The sequence below is a fragment of the Typopeltis vanoorti genome, chromosome 8 (assembly GCF_054136105.1).
Source record: "Typopeltis vanoorti isolate ZY-2024b chromosome 8, IOZ_Tvanoo_1.0, whole genome shotgun sequence".
Classification (NCBI taxonomy): Eukaryota; Metazoa; Arthropoda; class Arachnida; order Uropygi; family Thelyphonidae; genus Typopeltis; species Typopeltis vanoorti.
This window is the reverse complement of record NC_143556.1, coordinates 77,728,041-77,751,819: the sequence shown is the minus strand read 5'-3', so window position 1 is coordinate 77,751,819 and position 23,779 is coordinate 77,728,041. Positions and strand designations below refer to the sequence as shown.

Below are 23,779 nucleotides of genomic sequence, written 5' to 3'. Positions count from 1 at the left end.
TCAAGCAACATTTGAAACTTACTGTTATTCAGTCGTGGTTGACTTTAAGGACACAGGTTCTATATTTTTATGAGAAGTGCATTGGTAAGTCGAAATCAGGCAAGTTATTAACAAACAAAACAATTTATTCATACTAAGACATTGTAATTACAACATAAAAGAAAAAGATTTCACACATATCAAATTTATCTGGTTATTATCAATTCTGCTAAGTAACAATGCAATGCACTTATCTGGTTCTCAAATTAATTACAACAGCTTATCTAGCCTTCAGCTTAAAGATAAAGACAAAACATTTACATTCACATATACGTCAGACATATGGTTAGTTTCATACACACTTCAACTCAATTTAACTCAGATCATCAACAGAAATTATGCTTAACTAAGCTTCACATTTAATCTCCCTTCCAACATTAACTCTTAACAATAACCTTTTAACATTAACAAATGCTCATCACTCTGCAGATAACTATTTCACAATAATTTAGAAGTGCGGTTTTCCGACTTCGCAACTTTACAGTATGCTAGCAACTCTATAATTGCTAGCATATAGGTTCACAATCCATAACAATTCTACATTAATCTTACTTGAAACCTGTCTTATCCAGTTCAGCATTCAAAATCCTAGAGATCACAAATATAATCTTCTTCTTTCCCGTTAGAATTGCAAACAGACACTACTCCATGGCAACAACGATACAGCATTCTCGGAGATTGCTTAAGGAACTTTGTGATTGGACTTCTTGAATAGGCCAACACCATCGTTAAAAATCTCCTATCATCATCAAAATACTGCTGGCGGGATATCCTTCCTCCATCCTTGGAATGGCTGGACGGACCTAGGAACCTCTTCGAAGTGACGACACCGGAACAAGTCAGGAACAGATAGTCCAGATCCGAGCTCCTGTCTCCTTTTTATTCTGCCTTCACGACCTTGGGACTTCTTCAGATCGAGTTCCCCCGGATGCTCTACCAGGGGCTCCTTCCCCCCCCCCTACGAAATTGCTGAGTCATGGCGGGAAAATCCTGTAACTCGCTGACCTTTGCACCTGGCAATAGCCTCAGGTCTACATCTCTAATCCTGCCTGGGCTATCTCTTTTTTTATCTCTATCTCTCTTTGTTTGTACAATATTGGCGGTCAAATAATTTAGCAATTCATTCTAATATTTTACCAGATTACATAAAACACTAATGAAAAATTGTTAATTAAACTACAAGTATTTTGTATTGACTTTCTTTCTCAAGTAAAATTGGTATATAAAGATTTTGTACAAAATTCCTTCTACACAAGATTTTACATATTGAACTGTGAAGTGTCAATGCACTATATCCAAAAAAAAAATGCTCTGTGCCATGATTGTGAATGAGTTCAAAGCAAAGTATGATAGATACTACACACATGTTGGATAGTTCTTGATATGATGTTTAGGGCCTCGCTCATTGAGTCTAAGGACTCCTTGGAGTTGCCCATAATAATAATAATAATAATAATAAACTTCTTGAATTTAACCCTCATTAGATTTGATCAAAATATCAGCACCAAAGTATACCACAAACCTACAAACATTGGAAATTATTTGTATTTCACCTGTCACACTTACTGTGTCAAAAACATGTCTTATTAACACCAGTCATTAACGCTTACAACTATTCATCTTCAGACAAATAAATACAAAATTATTATTATTATTCCTGACACCTCCAAGGAGTCCAAAGACTCATCATGGGAGGACACCTACAACTGTCTCAACCACCACACCGAACCTCAACTACGAATCATCTCCATCAACGCCGTCTACCACCCACCTCCACCACCACCACAACTGGTATTCTATGTCTGTAAATTACATGTGTTCTGAAGGGCCGATTTGTCTGTATGCGGGATGAAAAACCCGAGTTTCCAGGAGAAAAAACCCTGCTACCTCCGTATGAGATTGGCTAACTCACCTTCGATTGAAATCGTCCAGATAAAGATTCCTCCTTTTGCGAAGAGAATCGAACTTAGGTCTATTCCAATCGAAGGGCACAATGTACCGTCATTCTTCCAATTGCGCTACGGAGGCACTTAAATTGGCGGTCAAATAATTTAGCAATTCATTCTAATATTTTACCAGATTACATAAAACACTAATGAAAAATTGTTAATTAAACTACAAGTATTTTGTATTGACTTTCTTTCTCAAGTAAAATTGGTATATAAGGATTTTGTACAAAATTCCAGATGTTTTCAGATTCCATTTCAGATGAGTTTTAATAATGGAATACCGTGAGCAGACATAAATACAAAATTAATAACGGAAAAACTCACATAAAAAAGATTATTTAATAGTATAATTTTCGCCTGTGTGTCACAGGCATCTTCAGTACATTTTAAGTTCAAATTAAACAATAACTGACAATTCCAAATTGTTGTTTATTGTTTAATTTGAGCTTAAAATGTACTGAAGATGCCTGTGACACACAGGCGAAAATTATACTATTAAATAATCTTTTTACGTGAGTTTTTCCATTATTAATTTTGTATTTCTGTCTGCTCACGGTATTCCATTATTAAAACTCATCTGAAAGATATCTTCGACTACCCTAAGCAACTTATAGACTATGCTATTCACTCAGCCCCAGAATCACATCCTCTTCCCAAAATATAGCCACATATAGCTTTAAAATTCCCATATGTTCAAAACATCTATAAAAGCCATAAAACAAATATTCAAATTACAGAATTATCTTCACTACATGCAACAAACTACAACATAGAATCACAATAACTCTAGCCGACATACTACTATGTCATGATATGGATTACAAGTTCAACTGCCAGTCGGGATGACTTTGACAGGATACCACATGGAACCCTAATCAGTAAACTGGAGCAGATGGGGATAGATATAGGGTTGGTGAGATGGATAGGAGGGTGGTTGAAGGAGAGATACCAGAGAGTGGTTTATGCAGGAGTGGAGTCTAAAAGATGACTTGTGACTAGTGGTGTGCTGCAGGGCTCTGTTTTTGGACCACTGCTTTTCAATTTGTTCATCAATGATATAGGAAAGGATTTGAGAGGAAGTGTTCACTTGTTTGCTGATGATGCAAAGTTGGGTAGAGCAATTGTGAGCGCACAGGATGTCAAAATTTTACAGGATGATTTGGATAGTTTGGAGGACTGGGCTAGGAAAAATGGATGTCAATTTAATGTGGCAAAGTGTAAGGTAATGCACTTTGGGGTGAAAAGAATAGCAGCAGTATATCGCATTGGTGGAACCCTACTCCAGGAGATTGATGAGGCCAGGGATTTGGGAGTGTTGGTGGATAGGGAATTTAAGTTTAGGAGGCACATTGCAAAAGTGACTAAATCAGCTCATCAAATCACTTGGCTTCTGAAAAATACTTTAACATGCAGAGACAAACAAGTTGTTGTTCCTCAGTATCGAGCCTTGATAAGATCCCATCTTGACTACTGTGCCCGGTTATGGGCACCAGGGTTTCTTCGTGGTGGGGAGGAAGTGGAGAGGATCCAGAGACCAAGATGATAGAATGTCTGTGGAATGAACCTTATGAGAATAGGTTGAAGATTTCTGGGTTGCAGAGATTGGACGATAGGCGAAGGAGGGGTGATATGATTGAGACATTCAAATTACTGAAGGGTTTCTATAAGATTGATCCAGAATATATTTTTGAAAATATGACTGGTGGTGGGAGGACTAGGGGCCATGCATGGAAGCTGGGCAAGAGCGTGGTTGACAAGGGAGTTAGAGCTAGGTTTTTTACTTGGAGAGTGGTGAATGAGTGGAATAAGCTTCCAGAGTCTGTTGTGGGTGCTACAACCGTGAATGAGTTCAAGGCAAGGCATGATAGATACTGTGTCAATGTCGAATAGTTGTTCTTGACATGATGTTAAGGCCTCCCTCAATGAGTCTGTCGACTCCTTGGAGTTGCCCAGAACAATAATAATGATGTGGATTACAAGTTCAACTGCCAGTCGGGATGCAAGTTATATTGGTTCTACCATTCAGTCAATCAAGTCTTATCTAAATAAACATTTTGATATGGTAATATTCCCATACCTGACTGTCTGCTTTTCACCTCAAACAAAAAACACAAACAAAAACATGCTAGAAACAACCAAAATCCTACTACTATTGAAATATCCTTGTATGCAATGCAATCTAAACATATCCCTGAAATTGAAAAGGTTACCATCATCGATTTCCAAGAAAATGAATCCAAATTATGTTGTTCTGAATCGCTAGCAATGAGAACCACCCAATGTGCCATGAACACAAAAAAGGCCCTATTAATATAAAGTATTAATTACATGTAATATTTTACAATGTCAGAAATGTTTTTGTCAACTTTCCAGCTTATGAAAGTAAATCTTACATGTATATATAGCTGATTGCTTTTATGTTTAATTTCCTACATTTCAGTAGTTCACATCCAAGTGTCTTTCTTCCTTGGGAATTACATTGTAAAGTACAACTTACATAGTCAGATTTTACTACGCAAACATATAACAGAAGAAATGAAAGTTCAGTGTTCTTTAAAGTTAGTAAATCTGATTCTTTGTTGCTTGCAGCATCTCATATATCATGCCTTTGTTCTGCTAGATGGAAGGCTGCTTGTTTATATACTGTGATGCTAAACCAATTTTGTATTGGATATAAGCATAAGACATTCATTCCATTTAACCATTTTATGATATCTTCCTCTCTGGTGGTTCACTGCATGTCATGCTGAATAGTTCTTATCTGATTTTTCTATCAATGCCAGAGTATACCAAGGCTCTTTACTCTTTCTCCTCGGCATCAGTAATCTTCTCTCACTAATGTCCAATCCTATTCATAACTTTGCTGATGACAATACACTCCATTCCGCTTCATCATTCAGAAAACTTTATAGTTACTCAGATGACTCAAGCTTCAAGATCTTCTGTGATCAATGGCTTAAACACTGATCATTTCTAACAACTCTCTAGTGGGACAAAGGTAGTTGAGGAAATCTTAATGTTACCAATATACATTCCTGACTTATTTATTTCCCAGAAGAAAGACCACGAATCACTCTCTGTTATGCTTGGTAACGTTCTGCTCACCAACCAAGGTTGGTGTCTTCTCTTCTTGGACTGATGCTCATATGTAGTCTATTCTGAAATAAACATGCAACATCCATAGCTTCCAGACCATACGTTAGATCAGGGTTTCCTGATAAACTGATGTTCCCCTGAAAGTGAATAAGTGTTCTGTGAAAAATTATCAAAATTAATGAGCCTGGAATGGTTTTAAATGCTGTGACAAGGTCAAACATGTTTAAAAATCAGGAGCTCCTCACTCTGCATGTGGATTGTGCTATTAAGGCCAGCATGCGCTGGCCTCGACTCAGCTGCCTGCTGTTGTCGACACCTCTGAGTGCAAGTGAAGTACGGAGGTATCAATTCTAGGAAACGTGCAGTCACAAGCAAGGTCAATGCAATGTGATGCGGCCCGGTATGGCTGTAGTGTGCGCTGTTGAATTTTTGCTATGCGGCCCAGCATGCTTGTATTGTGTGCTGTCGATATAGCCTGCTTTGCCGATAGTGTGCGCTCAGCTTTACAGTGAATATGAGACTAATGTACTCGACTCTAACCAAAGTGTTCCATTAAAATTTCAGGATTTGTGAAGTGTTCCGTTGTAGGAAAAGTTTGGGAAACGTTGCATTAGATATTCTTTCGTGTGAGATTAATGGAAGAAACAGTTGTGCTGCAGAGAAGTTGCTTAGGGACTACTTTTGGAAACACTCCCTAACATCAAGTGTGACTGCATTAATTGGGTCTTGAAAACAGTCATTCTAAGATCATATTGAGCCTGACCTATCCGAATTAACTTTGTTTTTATTCGAACAATTTCAATTCAAATCATTTCTACAGCAATCTAATTGAGTGTATTTTATACAATGGTTAAAATATATGCTCTGAAGATGCTGGCTAGAAATCCAGTGAAATATTATTAAATTCAATAAATAAATAATTTATTTTCTATTGGTGTTTTTTCTTATATCATGAAACAATGTTATGAGTTATCATCAGACTATTTTTACATAATTATGAAAAATGTAGTTTAGTCTTTTTTTTAGACTCTTGCTCAAAATTACCATTGCTCCACTCTGTTACATTTATTTGCTGTCTTTGTCATTCTCTAAATTCTAATGATCACTTCAACCTCTTTTTGATTTTTTTATTCTTGAAGCTTGATTTTCTGCAGTCCATTTACCAAACAGAGATATTATCTTCCTTTTAGATATTACTGTTTACATCTCCTAGTGGCGTTTGTTTTCCATTTCCACTGACTAAGCTGGCAGGACAGAAATATTTGCCATTTGGCAGTGATGTGATAACATGTTAAGAAATGAATGAATGAATTTGCTTTTCTGATTATTGGAAATGGTTCACACTCCATGGCATGTTGTAATATTCTTAATTATTTTTTATATCAATCCACACATGACAGGTTTCAGAATTTATAGCAAATTGATATAGTGGGGTGGAGGGAGTAATTATATCAAAATTTATATTATAATGATGATCATAAACAATGATAAAAACCTTTCTTTCTTTTTTCTTTTTAATTAGATGGAGAAAAGCCAGAAACCAAATTAAAACGCCTTGAAGCTAAATATTCTCCTTTACAAGTAGTTCAAAATGTTGAGAGACTGGGAACTGGAAAGGTATTCTTATTAACTATGAAGTTTACTTCAAGCATCAATGATAAATAATTATTTTGTTTTCACTTTTACTTTTCAAAAACATAAATGGGATTTTGTCTCTGTTAATAGGGAATATGTATGGAAACTAACAGTATGCTTCCTCTTTTTTTTGACTATTTAATGAATTAAAAAGTGGTACCAATACATAACATGTGGACATATAGTGTAAATTTATACTATCTTTTATGAATTTTGTATGGTCAGGTTGTTGATGTTTTGTCAGATGTCATCTCCTTCCAGGAGGTTGACTACCATGAGCTTCCACCATGTACGGTTTTGTGCTTCTCTTTTGCATTCTTCATAGGACAAAAAGGTCCAATCCATTCTTTGTCTTCCTCTTCTTCTTTTTCCTTGTATCATTCATTCTAAAAGTGTTTTTTGTAGGGATTCATACCTTAGTATGTGACCAAGTTAGGTGTTTTCCTTTTCTTAATGGTTTTCAACAGATTCCTATCTTCTCCAATCACCTCTAATATTTCTAAATTGGTTTTTTTGGCAGTCCATGGGATTCTAAGAATTCTTCTGAGGATCCACATCTCACAGGCTTTTAGTTTATTTTCACAATATTTTGATATTGTCCAGGTTTCTGCTCCATATAGAAGTGTTGACCATACATAGCATTTGGACAGCCTAATTCTTGTTTTTGTGTGAATTTCCCTTGAGGTCAGAATGTTTTTCATGCTAATGAAGGTTGATCTAGCAATTTCTATTCTTAATATTTCCTTATCACACTTTCCATTCTCTGTAATTAGTTGACCCAAATATATATAACTCTCTACTTGATATAAAGTATTTCCTCTGATCTTAATATTTATATTGGGTATTTTCTCTTGTTACCAGCATGGTTTTGGTTTTTTTTTTGAAGTTGAAATTAAGTCCATATTTTTCACTTAGCTTCAGCATCTCTTGTAGTAGGTTTTGAAGATCTTTTTTATTTTCAGCTAGCAGTAATGTATCATCTGCATATCTTAAGTTGTTTATATTCCACCTCCTATGCTTGACTCCTTTAAATTCTTCTAATTGCTGGAAGATATTTTCAGTATAGAGGTTAAACAATATAGGAGAAAGAACACAGTTTTGTCTGACACCCTGCTTTACTGGGAATTCCTCCGAGATTTCTCCTGATATTTTTATTGAGGCAGTTTGCTCCTAGTATAGATTTATCAGTAATCTGGTATCTTTACCATCTACTCCTAAATTTCTGATGCATTTGATTAGTTGTTCATGTCGTATATTGTCAAAGGCCTTTGTGTAGTCAATAAAACATAAGTAGATTTCTTTCTGCTTCTCCAGATATCTTTCTATAATAGTTCTAATGTTGAAGGGTCCTTCTCTAGTTCCTTTATTTTCCTGGAAACCAGATTGTGTTTCATTAATTGCCATTTTGATTTTATTTTATTTCTTTCTAGGATGATATATAACATAACTTTTGCTAACTGATTGTTCTGTATTCTTCACATTTGATTGTCTTTGATTTTTTAGATATTGGTAGGAACGTTGAGTGCTTAAAATCTTTTGGCAGGTATCCAGTTTCGTATATTTTGTTACATGTGTCAGTCAGTCAGTCAGTGATATAGCCTTATCATTGAAGGCCTTTAGATATTCAGCCATAATTCCATGCATTCCTGGAGCTTTTCTTAGTTTCAGTTTCCTAATGACATTTGTTACTTCCCAGGTAGGAATAGTAGGCCCCCTCCAAATCTTCTTGCATTGGCTTATCTATTCTATCATGATTGTAAAATTCCTTTGAATACTCTACCCATCTATCCCTTATTTTGTCTTTCTCCATTAGGGTGTTTCCACTGGTATCTTCAATGCAATGAGAGCCTACCCTTTTGCAAGATTTGTTAGTTAGCTCCCTAACCTTTTCATGAAGTTCTCTTGTTTTGTGCTTTATGTCTAGGTTGTTGTAGTCAGCAATTAATTGTGCATAAAGTGCATTTTCTTAAAGAAAGACAAAAAGACACAGAAGTTGAAGGAATTGGCTATGTATTTGTGTGGAGTAAAATATTGGTCTCTTTTTTACAGTGATGCAGCACTCATGAGTGTATTGGGAATAATGCAGATATATTAGTTCATCACATTCCAATGGTGTTGGAAAGTGATAGACTTCTACCTTGTCATGGTAATGCATGCCCACACTTCATAAAATCTAGTCTGGCAATGTACCAAGAAAAGTCAATTCATGCTGAAAGGAAGAAAGAAATAAAGGATGTATAAATTGGTCACCAACATGCGAAATCATGTGCTTCATACTTAAATTTTTCAACTGTTGTACGAACAAAATAGTTATCACTTTAAGAATTAGAATTTTCATAAAAGAAAAGCCGATTTTCCAAGATATAATTATAAACACTCATCCCACGAAATGCATTGATTACCTTATTATTGGAAAGGATTCTCTTTCTTTTGACATGTGCAGAAGTGTCAAAGAGTCTCGCATCTGTGGGTGTACAGTAGATGGGTAATGTGCCCCCATTGATCCTGAGAGTTATGTCAGCAATAACATAGTTACAGGTAGAGCCCTCTCATGCTGTAGAGATAGAGATCAAACTAAGAGAGAAAGCCTAGTCCTGAATGTTGGGAATTGTTATTAGGCTAACTACCTGTCTAATGTAAAAAAATCCATTACTTACAAGAGTATGATGCACTTGATTTACAAACTAGACTGTTCTCAACAACTACTAATTGGAACTGGCTAATGGACTTTAGAACATGGAATATAAAAACTTTGTTTAAACCTGAGTCTCTTCAATGTGTTACTGATGGAATATCAAATTACAATATTCAGATCTTAGTGATACAAGAAACCAAATGGCTTGGAAATGGAGGCATACAAAAAAATAAAAAATAAAAATAACTAAAACAATTAAAACAATATTCTACTGTGGAACATATAATGATAGACATTAAAATGGCATAGATTTTATGGTGCGTGATAACATCTTGTTATATGTAAAAATTTCACACCAGCAGATGGTCAACTCTGTTATATCTACATTTCTGGGTGACGATAGTTAATGATTATGCATCAATAGAAGATAAGGATTAATGATATCAGAGATAAATTATATGAAGAGATAGAAAGGATGCATGATTCTTTACCTGGACTCCATATAAAATTAGTTATGGGTGATTTTAATATTAAAATTATATCATTCTCATTACATGCTAGTTAACTAATATTTAAGGAATTGACAGCGTATACTGGAAATATAGATTAAATAAACTTTAATATACACTTTCCGATATTTCGGCGAACGTTACGTTGCCATCTTCTTGGGAACTTACTAAAAGGACACGTGCACACAAGTACTAATACAACAAATGAGACTGAGGCTAGGACGCTAGCGTTTTCCTAAAGTCCTGATGGTGCCCCCTGGCAGGCTATATTGGTAGTTCTTGGCCTTTGGGCTGAAGTTCTTTTGATAAAAGTTTCCCAAATTTGGGGCAGTTTCATGCATCCAAATTTGTTGAGGTTTGGCATGTTCCTAAGGGCCGAGGCTGATTCCATGAATAGTCTTTCATACTTGAACTTGCTGCGGTGTATTACTGTGGCTTTCTTCCATCTTATTCTGTGGCGAGTATCCAGAGCGTGGTCTGCAAGCCCAGAGTGGCTGTACTGGTGGAATCGGATGTAATCCTTGTGTTCTGAGATTCTGATATTTGCTGTCCTGCCTGTTTGGCCAAAGTAGGACAGTTTACAGCTGCAAGGGACCTGGTATACACCAGGTAGGTCTAGGGGAAGTGGTTGGTCTTTGGTAGAGCGGATAAGGGATGCCAGTTTTCTATGTGGTCTGTAACAAGTGGTCAAGTCATGTTTTTTTAAGATTTTATTGATTTTTTCTGAGGTGCCTCTGATGTAGGGAATAGTGATGGATTTAGAGTAATCTTTTTTGTGAGGGGGAGGGGGTGGTGGGTTGTGGATGACTGGGTTAAGTATTTTTTGGATTTTTTGGAGGGGGTAGCCGTTGGCTGAGAAAGTGTCACGGATGTGATTTAGTTCAGAGGTTAGGGCTTGATCATTAGAACAGATTATTTTTGCCCTGTTGAATAATGTTTTAATAACTCCATATTGTTGTGAGGGGGGGTGGTGGGATTGTTGGTGGATGTATCTGCCAGTATGGGTGGGTTTTCTATAAACTGAGAAAACCAAGGTTCCATCAGGTTGGCGGGTGACTAGTGTGTCTAGGAAGGGGAGGTTATTGTTTTCCTCTTTTTCCAGGGTGAATTTGATTCTAGGGTGTTGGTTGTTCAAGTGTGTTAGGAAGGAGAGGAGTGAATCCGGGCCATGTGGCCAAATAGCAAAAACATCATCAACATAGCGAAGCCATATGGTAGGTTTTTGTGGGGCTGAGTTTAAGGCTTTCTCTTCAAACATCTCCATGAAAAAGTTGGCCAAGGGTGGGGAAAGTGGTGAACCCATGGCTGTCCCCTCTATCTGTTTGTAGAATTTTTCCTGCCAAACGAAATAGCCTGAGTTCATTGTAAACTGAAATAGGGCTGAGATATCGGGAGGAAATTTAGCTTGGATTAGCTCTAAGGTTTCTTTGAGAGGGACATTCGTGAATAGGGAGGAGACATCAAAACTGACCATTATGTCATTGTGTTGGAGTGTAAGGTTTTCTATACTGGCTTTGAAGTGGGCTGAGTTTTTTATGTGTGATGGTGTATTGCCAGTATAGTGTGAGAGCGCTTTGGCTAAATGCTTGGCTAGTTTGTAAGTGGGGGAATCAATGCCATCCACTATGGGACGTAATGGCACATTTTCTTTGTGTATTTTTGGGAGCCCATATATGCGGGGGGGTCTAGAGTTATAGGGTTTTAGTCTGTTGGTAATCTCCACAGGCCAAGAAGTGACCTTCTTAAGGAGCCTATGGAGTTTTCTAATTTGTGAGCTGGTGGGATTGTAATCAATGGGGAGGTAAGTGGAGCGATCTAATAATAAAGCCTTGAGCTTACCTGTGTAGTCTTTAAGATTGAGTACCACAGTGGCGTTCCCCTTATCCGCTTTGGTGATCACTATTTTTTTGTTTCTCTTCAATTCTTGTAGTGCCTTGTATTCACTAATGGATATGTTGGATTTTGGAGGTTTTGCTTTATTGAGAACACAGGCTACATCCAATCTAATGTCGTTGGCGATGTGGGTTGGAAGTTGGCGGATCCCGCGTTCAATTTGAATCATTAATTCCTCGGCCGGTAATTTCCTAGGAGCAATGGCGAAGTTGTGACCACGTGACAGAGCGTGGATTGCTTCTGGCTTTAAGGTAGCTGACGATAGGTTAACAACAGTGTTGGTTTGTAGTTTCGACGCCGAGTTCTTTGTTAGTTTATCAAACTTGTTGATATGTCGGCTTCGTACTCGTTCAAATTCTTTTTTAGCTGCCGTACACGAGACATCATGTAAGACCGACCAAAGCTCGTGATTCAGCGTATGTGAAAGCTCGTTTTCCAAAATTAGGAATTAATGATTCAAATTGAACGCGGGATCCGCCAACTTCCAACCCACATCGCCAACGACATTAGATTGGATGTAGCCTGTGTTCTCAATAAAGCAAAACCTCCAAAATCCAACATATCCATTAGTGAATACAAGGCACTACAAGAATTGAAGAGAAACAAAACAATAGTGATCACCAAAGCGGATAAGGGGAACGCCACTGTGGTACTCAATCTTAAAGACTACACAGGTAAGCTCAAGGCTTTATTATTAGATCGCTCCACTTACCTCCCCATTGATTACAATCCCACCAGCTCACAAATTAGAAAACTCCATAGGCTCCTTAAGAAGGTCACTTCTTGGCCTGTGGAGATTACCAACAGACTAAAACCCTATAACTCTAGACCCCCCCGCATATATGGGCTCCCAAAAATACACAAAGAAAATGTGCCATTACGTCCCATAGTGGATGGCATTGATTCCCCCACTTACAAACTAGCCAAGCATTTAGCCAAAGCGCTCTCACACTATACTGGCAATACACCATCACACATAAAAAACTCAGCCCACTTCAAAGCCAGTATAGAAAACCTTACACTCCAACACAATGACATAATGGTCAGTTTTGATGTCTCCTCCCTATTCACGAATGTCCCTCTCAAAGAAACCTTAGAGCTAATCCAAGCTAAATTTCCTCCCGATATCTCAGCCCTATTTCAGTTTACAATGAACTCAGGCTATTTCGTTTGGCAGGAAAAATTCTACAAACAGATAGAGGGGACAGCCATGGGTTCACCACTTTCCCCACCCTTGGCCAACTTTTTCATGGAGATGTTTGAAGAGAAAGCCTTAAACTCAGCCCCACAAAAACCTACCATATGGCTTCGCTATGTTGATGATGTTTTTGCTATTTGGCCACATGGCCCGGATTCACTCCTCTCCTTCCTAACACACTTGAACAACCAACACCCTAGAATCAAATTCACCCTGGAAAAAGAGGAAAACAATAACCTCCCCTTCCTAGACACACTAGTCACCCGCCAACCTGATGGAACCTTGGTTTTCTCAGTTTATAGAAAACCCACCCATACTGGCAGATACATCCACCAACAATCCCACCACCCCCCCTCACAACAATATGGAGTTATTAAAACATTATTCAACAGGGCAAAAATAATCTGTTCTAATGATCAAGCCCTAACCTCTGAACTAAATCACATCCGTGACACTTTCTCAGCCAACGGCTACCCCCTCCAAAAAATCCAAAAAATACTTAACCCAGTCATCCACAACCCACCACCCCCTCCCCCTCACAAAAAAGATTACTCTAAATCCATCACTATTCCCTACATCAGAGGCACCTCAGAAAAAATCAATAAAATCTTAAAAAAACATGACTTGACCACTTGTTACAGACCACATAGAAAACTGGCATCCCTTATCCGCTCTACCAAAGACCAACCACTTCCCCTAGACCTACCTGGTGTATACCAGGTCCCTTGCAGCTGTAAACTGTCCTACTTTGGCCAAACAGGCAGGACAGCAAATATCAGAATCTCAGAACACAAGGATTACATCCGATTCCACCAGTACAGCCACTCTGGGCTTGCAGACCACGCTCTGGATACTCGCCACAGAATAAGATGGAAGAAAGCCACAGTAATACACCGCAGCAAGTTCAAGTATGAAAGACTATTCATGGAATCAGCCTCGGCCCTTAGGAACATGCCAAACCTCAACAAATTTGGATGCATGAAACTGCCCCAAATTTGGGAAACTTTTATCAAAAGAACTTCAGCCCAAAGGCCAAGAACTACCAATATAGCCCGCCAGGGGGCACCATCAGGACTTTAGGAAAACGCTAGCGCCCTAGCCTCAGTCTCATTTGTTGTATTAGTACTTGTGTGCACGTGTCCTTTTAGTAAGTTCCCAAGAAGATGGCAATGTAACGTTCGCCGAAATATCGGAAAGTGTATATTAAAGTTTATTTAATCTATATTTCCAGTATACGCTGTCAATTCCTTAAATATTAGTTATTATGTCTAACCAGCGTATAAGCCTCTCAACAAGAATACATGCTAGTTGTTGCAAGTTTTTTCATTTGAATATAAATTAAATTAAAGATGCCAGGAAATTATATTCTTGTTTAATCCATTATCTGAGTGTAAGTGAAGTATCTCTAATCCAGAGTATTTTAATAAAAGTGTTACACCTTTTCACTACCTTTTTACTTTTGCTGTCACTGATTAGACCTCAATAAAGTCCAAAATCGGTTTGGGTAGTGGCCCTTCCCATACTGCATAGCACCATGCACATGCAAAAGGATGTGTTTTTGCATTATGGGATACTAAGGCAATTAATACGAAGTCACTAGGCTCTATATACAATTAGCCTAGTTGTGAAGTTACTTCACGCACAAACTTTGTTTGCTTAAACTTGGATGAAGGATGAAACAAGAATATAATTTCCTGGCCATCTTTAATTTAATTTATACTGAAGTGAAAAGCTTCCAATAATAACCAGTTACTACTACTACTTCTTTTTCATGTAGCTTCCTCAGTGAGAGGGTGCAGCACCATGTCCTTCCAGTTCTCTGTTGGTGGCTTTCCTTTTTGTTTCTGCATAGCCATGTGATCCTATCCATGATCTTATATCTTCAAGCCTTGTCCTTCGTTTTTTGCCTCTTGATCCTTTTCCCATAATTTTTCCTTCTAAAACTGTTAATATCCTCTGTCCTGCTGAACCTCTCAGTACATGTCCTGCCAATCTCATCTTTCTCTGGATCATTTCCTGTAATAAAGATCTGTGTTCTCATTCTCTGTAGGACAGAGCTCTGAAAATCATTGGATTTTCAGAGCTCTCCTATAGCACCACATTTCAAAGGCCATTGTCTGTTGCTCTCTTCTTGAATACCCAGGTCTCACTTCCATATCTGAAAATTGGCCACACTAATGTTCTTATCATTCTTCTTTGTCTCGATATTCACAGAACTTCTGAGCAGATCTTTATTTTTCCAGAATGCATTTTTAGCTATGGCTGTTCTTATTTTTATTTCTTTATCTTGCTTTCCATCTGCAGTAAAGTAAGTGCCTAAATATTTGTATTCTGTTGTATGCTCAATTTTCATATTATTTATGAATATTTCTGGCTCGGATTTGCTTTCTTTTGAGATTTTCAAAAATTTGGTTTTTTTTTTCATTAATATCTAATCCAAATTCTCTACCATCTTCAATTAGTTGCTGCAGTAATTTGATTAATTTGTTTCTGTTTTCTGCTATTAGAATGGTATCATCAATATCTAAGATTGTTGTATTTTATACCATTGATACTAATTCCTGTTTTTTGTTTTTCAATCTTTTTCATCACTGTCTCACTATAAATATTAAATAGATTTGGTGAAAGGATACAACCTTGTCTAACACCTCTTTTTATTTTCGCTTCAGAGGTCTCGGAGTTAAACAGCTGCATTTTCTGTTTGGTGTAAATCATTTTTATAATCTTAAGTACATGATCTTCTATGTCTAATTTATCTAATACATTGAACATTTTATTATGTTTTACCTGGTCAAAGGCCTTCTAAAAGTCTATGAAGCAAATATAAATGTTCCTATTTCTTTCAAGTGATCTTTCTATTAGTATTTTTAGTTCCAGAATAGCATTAATGGTTCCCATTCCTCTTCTGAAGCCTTTCTGTTGTTCACTCAATTCACTGCTTATGGCTCTTTCAATTTGTTTGTTAACGAAGGTTAAAATAATTTTGGATGCATGGGATATTAAGCTCATAGTTCTGTAATCCTCACAATTTTGTGCATTATGTTTCTTTGGAATTGGTATGCAGATAGATGTTGTAAAAACTTCAGGTAATTGTATTGTTTTATAGATGTCCTGAATGGATTCCACTAAATAGTTGTTATTATTGCCAGTCAAAGCTTTCAGCAGCTCAGCTGGAATATTATCACACCCAGGGGATTTATTATTAGGAAGATTCTTAATTATATGCTTTACCTCCTTTCTTGTGGGTAGAGTGGTATCTGTTATTACATTTAACTTTAAGGTGTCGTGAATCATCCAACCAGTTACTTTGTCATTTTTTCCCCAGTTATTTACTTTGTACTACTTAGTCCACGTATGTAGTACAAACTAGGACAACTCGTAGCAAAGGTGGGGAACTTTTAGAAAAAGCGATCAGAACTTTGCTACAAGTTGCCCTAGTTTGTACTATGTACTTGGACTACGTGCTTTAGCTTATGCTAGCAGTCGCCGATACTTTTATAGTTACTATATCCGGCATGAAACTCTTTGATTCCGATCTTTGAGTTTCTTATTCGGTTTTGAAACAATGTGGGATTTAATATCCCCTTAATTTAAATAATGCCAACTTTTAAAATTCGAAAGAATACCCTTAATAACTGAAATTTATGAAATTATCAAGGTGTATGGCAAAAAGAAGGAATCCTAGTTGATTGGAATACAGCCATATTGTGCCCTATTTATTTTTTTTAAAAAAGAAGACCTAATGATTACCAGAGTAACTAACTATAGGTATTTCTCTCTCTCTTTTAGAGATTTGTTACAAAATGCTATCTTTATATGTTGCTCCCACCCATGAAAGGTTATTTGCAAACCTATAGCACATTTTGTACTCTGGGCAGGCTGAGGATATTTTTATGCTAATCTAGAAAAGAATTAATGCATGTTTCAAACATCATTGAAGACCTATCAGTGTGGTTTCTGCAAAGAAAAACCAACACTAATCATCTTTTCACACACTGATAGTTGTTAGAAAAATATTATGAATTTAATAAAAGAAATCACATTTAGTATTTGTGGATTATAAACAAGCATATGACAGTGTACATCAAAATGCATTATGGGATACAATGAGACTTTTTTAGAATACCATAGACGTATGTATATATAAAATACAACTGCATAATTGCCACACCCTTTGCAACATATGTTTTCAACAGGGGTATTCGCCAAGGAGATCCTCTTTCACTGATTCTGTTCAACCTAGAAAAAAATTAGAAAAAAGTCATTAGTGAACTAAATGAAAAAGGAAAATGGAAATCAATGGAAAAACATCCTATTGGCTTATGCTGGCAATCCATATCCTTGGAGACTCTTGTCAGGATGTTATACAAACTACATATAATATAATTAAAACAAGTAAGGCTATGGATCTTGTCATAAATGAGGAAAAGACTAAATATATGTTTGCATTTCAAGGACCCATCAGGACTATTCCAACTTCGTTGTTGATAATTATATCTTTGAGCAAGTACATAATTTTAAATATCTAGAAGTCGACAGTGATAGGCATCAAGAGATGGAGGAAAGAACTGAGAAAGTGAAACATGGATATTTTGCAATTGTCTAAGTCAGGGTTTCCCAAAACTGTGTTCTGCAGAAGGTGATGTTCCATGAGAAGTTCTCCTGGAATTTGTCATTTTAGTTTTCTAGCATTTTTCATGAAGAAATATTTTTTAGTGGAAATATTTTGAGGAGAATAATATTCATGAATATGTCGAAAAGTTCAGATCCAGAATACTTAATAACATCTGTGCAGCAAATGTTAGTGACCAAGCCATGTATTTTAAACATGGAAGTATTCATGAATTATCGTTAATTTTCACACATCAAAACCTTTCAACATTTGGGAAAGGGAATACCGCTGTTTATGACCAGTCGCATATTTTTAAACATGGAATACTCATGAATTATCGTTAATTTTCACACATCAAAATCTTTCAACAATCAGGAAAGAGAATACTGCTGTTTATGACCGATTATAAAAATTGCCTGCAAGCCAATTTACAACAATGGGCAGCATATCCTCTGTTCTCAAAACTTAACGAAATAACATTTATGTTGCAAATGTTAGTGACCAATCAGCAAGGAAGTATAAAGAAAATTTTTCTACTAAAATTGAAGATCAAGGTAGTCTGTATCTGGTTCTGAAATATAGTAATACTGCATACTTTCTTCACAAGTTCGTATTGTAGGGTGAAAGTTTCGAAACCGTAGTGCTGTGATTTTTTAAAAGTAATAGGCCTGCAGATTTAAATTTTAATATGAATAAGAGACAAGGGACTTTATTTAATTTTGGTATTAAGAAATCTCTTATTGAAGGTGTTTGTGATGCAACAGATAGTGAGTCATCCACCACCGCCAGCCTACAAAGCAATCTCCAGGATGTACAAAAGGAGGGGAAAACTACCAGCACACAGGAGAAAAAGTCTACATTCACTCTTAAGTACTTATAATATTATAAATTTTTGGTGAACAGAATGGGATATGTCAATGAAAATCAGCACAAATTAATTTAATGATGTTTATGTTTAATTGATGTTTTATTAATTAATAATTAATGATCAATTATTAATTCATAGTACAAAATCAGCTAAATTAATAATTAATACATTACTAAATAACCAAGGTGTTCTGTGAAAATTTCAGGATTTGTGAAGTGTTCCATCGTTGGAAAAGTTTGGGAAACACTGGTCTAAGTTATCAATATCTGATGTTACTGTGGCTATGAAGCATGGTCAACAGTAGCGGGAGATAACAGCAAACTTGTTACATTTTAAAGAAAAGTGTCGAAAAAGAATTTTGAATAATCTTAAGTCAAAATACTGGACTATAAATGAAATTATAATTGAGTGGTTTGACCATATTTGGAGGATAGATGTCCAGTTGATCAAAAGTGCTTACAAATAAATTAATGGGAAGATGTTGAGCATGAGTTGATGGACTGATACCAAAAAGTAGTATATGGAGGAGCAGAATCCAGGAGAGGACAGTTGAATGGTGGTTCCCCACAGGACTCTATGCTTGGATCACTGCTGTTTAGTTCATATAGTTCATACATAAATGATATAGGAAACAATTTAAAGGGAGATATTCAGTTGTTTGCTGATGATGCAAAGTTGGGTAAGGTAATAGTTTATAAAGGTGAAAGGCTTGCAGGATGATTGGAATAAGCTGAAAGTATAGGTAAAACATAATGTAAATTTAATGTGGAAAAAGTGATATTTTAACTTATGCATTGGGATGCTTAATGGTCAAAGCTGTATAACTGAGGAGACCTCCACATAACCTTTAAAGTAACTGACCAGGGCTTCTGACCTAATTTCCAATCCTCACCTTCTCATGGTGCACCCTGTTGGGTATCTACCTGGATACTGAACGAACGAGAATGGGCTGGCAATTTGGGATTTAGCCGACCAAATTGTATTCTTATTGGCTTAAACCAAAATACAAAATGATGGTACAACATGACAAAATTTCATGCTGGCTGGGGCGTTGCCTGGTTACACAAGGCACCTGTTGTTTTCGCCAGGGCAAACAGCGAAAAGTTAGCTACTGGAACAAATCTGAAAACACACCCCAACTCAACATCACCAGAGTTAAAGATCGATACTATCAACATAAGAAGCCTGAATGGCAAAAAAATGGAGCTAGCTGAGGAATTAGATAAGTACCAGATCGACATAATAGGGGTGACTGAAACAAAAAAGACAAAAAACTGGTGAAATCTTTTTGAGCAATAAATACAAAATGTTATATTCAGGCAATGACAATCAAGGAAAAGAAGGAGTAGCCATAGTATTCAACACAAAATACGAGGCTAATCTTCTTGAATGGCAGGCAGTCTCAAGTAGAGTGACGTGGGCTAATATCAGAATGGGGAACTGGACAATGAGACTTATTTGTGCCTATGGTCCCACAGAAGGTTCTACTAAGGTAGAAGTGGAGGAATTTTTTGAGTCTTTAGAGAAGGCAACTGACACAATAAAAAAGAAAAAGTTGGTCCTTGTTGGGGATCTGAATAGCAGAGTAGGAAATGATTGTGAGACATACAAAAATATTTTGGAAAAATTTGGAGAAAAGAGCAAAGCTAATAATAATGACAAATACGTGTTGGACTTCTGCTCAGGACATGGATGGACTGGTTATTACTAACACCATGTTCCAACATAAAAATGTGCACAAATTCACATGGAGAGAAGAGGCAAGAAATAAGAAAGGTCTTATTGGCTATGTTATTGTTGATGATGATGTTTTCTCCCTTGTGCAGGACACCAGAGTGTATAGAAGATTTGAAATTTGAAGTGATCACTATTTAGTCTTGAGCAGGATAAAATTGAATTTCATATTGAAAAGAATAACATGTAAGAAAGTTTTAAAGCGAATAAAAGTTGAGCAGCTCTCAGATGTGAACTGTAGACTAAAATACACAAAGGTTATTGAAGAAAAAATGAAAGAGTTTGAGAACAGGAACCAAACCTTGGAGATTCAGTGGCAAGCCTTGAAGAAAACCCTGATTGATTCAGCCAGAGAGGCATGTGGTGAGGTTGTCTGCACGGATAGAAAAATTAGAAATTCATGGTGGACACAGGAAGTTAAAGAGGCAGTGAAGGAAAAGAAGTAAGCATATCAAAAGTTCCTAGCAAATAAGTCAACTATGAGTCTTAGGACTCCGTGGAAGTGCCCATGCTATAATAATAATGGATGGATGTGGTATTGAAAGTCCTAAGACAGCAGGATGAACACTTTACTCCAGATGCAGCCCATGATAGAGACAAATTTAGAAACCTGGTGATGGCAGCATTAAACCTAAATGGTTCATTAAGTGCTGTTGAAGATGATGATAGTGGTTCATCAGAATAATTGGAATCAACTGACCAAGAGAGGTAGCATGTATAATTCCAAACCTACAGACTGAAAGTTCAAATCCCATCGTGGCATGGATGTTTGTGATATATATTTAAGTGATAGATGACTTTTTATTGCCTATTGTGAGACCGTCATCCTGCTTATTAGAGATTTGAAGTAAACTGAAGTATTATATCTAGTAAAGTTTCTTGATTAGTTAATCCATACTCTACCTGCAGTAGATTTATATCCTTTGATGGGTAGAATTATCATTTAAAAAAAAAAAAAGTAGGTGAATTTTATAGTAAGTCTTTAATCCCTCTCCCCACTGAAAGTAATGAAATATTTATGTATATTTAAGTTATAATCATTGTGCTTTCTTATTTTGTTTTTTTATTTCTCACATAATTGGCATTTAAGCTATCAGATATAATTGTTGTTCTCATAATTAAATTTACTACTTAACTGAAGTAATTATGTAATCTGAAAAAACTATGAAGTATAGTTTCTTCTTTTTGAATTTCAATTTTGATAGTATTCCACATAAGATCAAAATGTGCCCAAATAGCCATTGACACTTTTTGTTATTGTTAATTTTATTTATTTTTATTTATATTTGCATAGTTCAAAACTTGCTCTAGATCTAGACCAAACATAGTAATTTTTCAAGCCACTTCAGGGCCCCCAATAAATGATGTGGCAATTTCACAGTGAACAGTAGAATTCATCTCCTGTTCAAGGACAATCACAAAGATCTATGCAAATTGCAGAATTTCAATCCCCCCCCCCAATCTGTTGATTGAAAAGTGGGTACTCAACTCGACCAACCATGCCAGCTTAATGAATGGACTGGAAATTGGTTGCCAAATAGATTACAAGAACTAGTGCTTAGAGAATAGTTTTCATTATCATTAAGATCAGGTATCATAGGATTCTGTGTTAGGACCATTGTTTAATATATCCATAAATGATTTAGCTTCAAATATTAAGAATAAAATTTTTATTTTTGTTAAGATAACCTAAATTATTTTTGAGATGATCTTGTATGATTGGAAGAAGGGTTTAAAAGTTAATGTGGACAAATGCAAGTATATGTAATTCCGTAGAAAGATAATATGAGATGGATATAAATTGGGTATGTAGTCTTTAAAAGTTATACGAGGATTTCTGTATTTTGATTGATAGAGAATGTATGTTCAGGTATTGGTATACAACTAGTATATAAAATTTATATACTAGTTGTATAAAAATTTATGTTGGTATATAAAACTCAGTACATCAATTATGGGTTTAATTAAGAGAGTTTTGATGCTGCATACTCTATTGGAGGAAGTAGGGGGAGACGAGATCTGGCGTTGATGATTGATAGAAACCTGAAATTCATGGGATATATTGCAAATGTGGTGAAGGTAACACAGCGGATCGCTGCAATAATGAGAAGGACACTGACCTACAGAGATAAAAGAGTTATCATTCCAATGTATAAGACCATGATCAGACCACACTTAAACTATTGTTCTCAGATTTGGTCCTCAGGATTTGAAGGGGATAAATTACCTGTGGAAAGGGTACAAAGGCAGATAACAAAGATGGTTTCAGGACTGTACAATGTTAGTTATGAGGATCGGCTGAGGGAATGTGGACTGCAGAGTTTGGTGGATAGAAGGAGAAGTGATATGATTGAGACTTTTAAACTGTTGAGAGGTGGTTACAGAGTTGACACTGGGGAGTTCTTTCGCTTGGTTGAACTGCGGTAAGGAGTGATGAAAAGAGGCCATCCCTGGAAGTTACGAAAGGAAACTGTGAGCAAGAGGTGAGGAGTGGTTTCTTTGCATGGAGAGTGGTTGAACTGTGAAATGCATTGCCTGATAGAGTGGTGAGAGTGAGACCAGTCAATGAGCTTGAGGAGTGGTCTGATAGACTTTGTGTTTCCTAGGAAGGACCTCCCGCGATGAGTCTTTTGACTCCATGGAGGCCTAAATAATAATAATAATATTTTCACTTGCATGAGGAAGTTAATTATGATACCATTATTAGGAGTGAAAATACACAAGCCAACTTATACATGATAACTTTCATGCTACAAGCATCAGTTTGATCATGGTGGTGATTAGTCATTATGTGATTTACTTGTTCCCCCCTCCCCCTGCCCCCAAACATTCAATTAGTTGGTCTCAGACTGTGTCAGTGGATTATTATTATTTATTATATTATTTTTATGTTAGTCTTGTCCATGGAAGGTTAAACCCATGGTATTTATTACCATGAAAATAAGAGGATTCTTAATTAATTTTTATATTTTTACAATTCTCTCTCTCTCTCTCATTTTTTTTTTTTTTTTTTTTACTTAATCCAGAAACGAAACATGAGACTTTTCTTAGTCACTTCAGCCATCCAGTAAGCAGGGTGGTGGTAGTAGTCTCACACCAGTGGGATAAAATTCATCACTCGTTTGGCCATCTAGGTTATTTAGTAATAGTTACATCTATTATTCACATAAATTTTGGATAAGTCACAGAGTCTGTGCCATTTCCACTCTAAATGAACTCAAGGCCATTAATAATAATAATAATAATAATAATAATAGTAATAGACTGGTGTCCAAAACCTAAGGAACACTATTCCAAAACACTATTTCTGAAGATTACAACTGCAAATTCAAATGAATCGGCTTATGGCAATTTGTATAACTGACGATTTTGAGCAGAAAGCAGGTGCACATTCAAATTTTCTAATCACATGCAAAGGGGTCACATGTCAACAGGTTAAAAGGCCAAAAGGCTATACTAAGCAAAATGTGTTTGAAGGAAGCTCTTTTCGTGAAGGAATAAAGTTGCAAACTCAGATGTGTTGTAATGTCTCAAAGACATCATCAAGATGATTTTATGCAGGGAAGAATTATTGGAAAGCTTGAAGAAGGCTGCAGAATTTTTGATATTGC

At 36.3% G+C, this 23,779-nt stretch overlaps 1 protein-coding gene across 1 annotated transcript in view; it reads left to right on the top strand.

Moving 5' to 3' along the window:
• Cyfip (Cytoplasmic FMR1-interacting protein Sra-1) overlaps nt 1–23,779 on the top strand; it is a 452,821-nt gene that overhangs the window by 401,996 nt on the left and 27,046 nt on the right. The window contains exon 23 of the mRNA XM_090396405.1: nt 6,607–6,701. Within this exon, the coding sequence (XP_090252531.1) occupies nt 6,607–6,701 (95 nt within the window). The remainder of the gene's footprint in view (nt 1–6,606; nt 6,702–23,779) is intronic.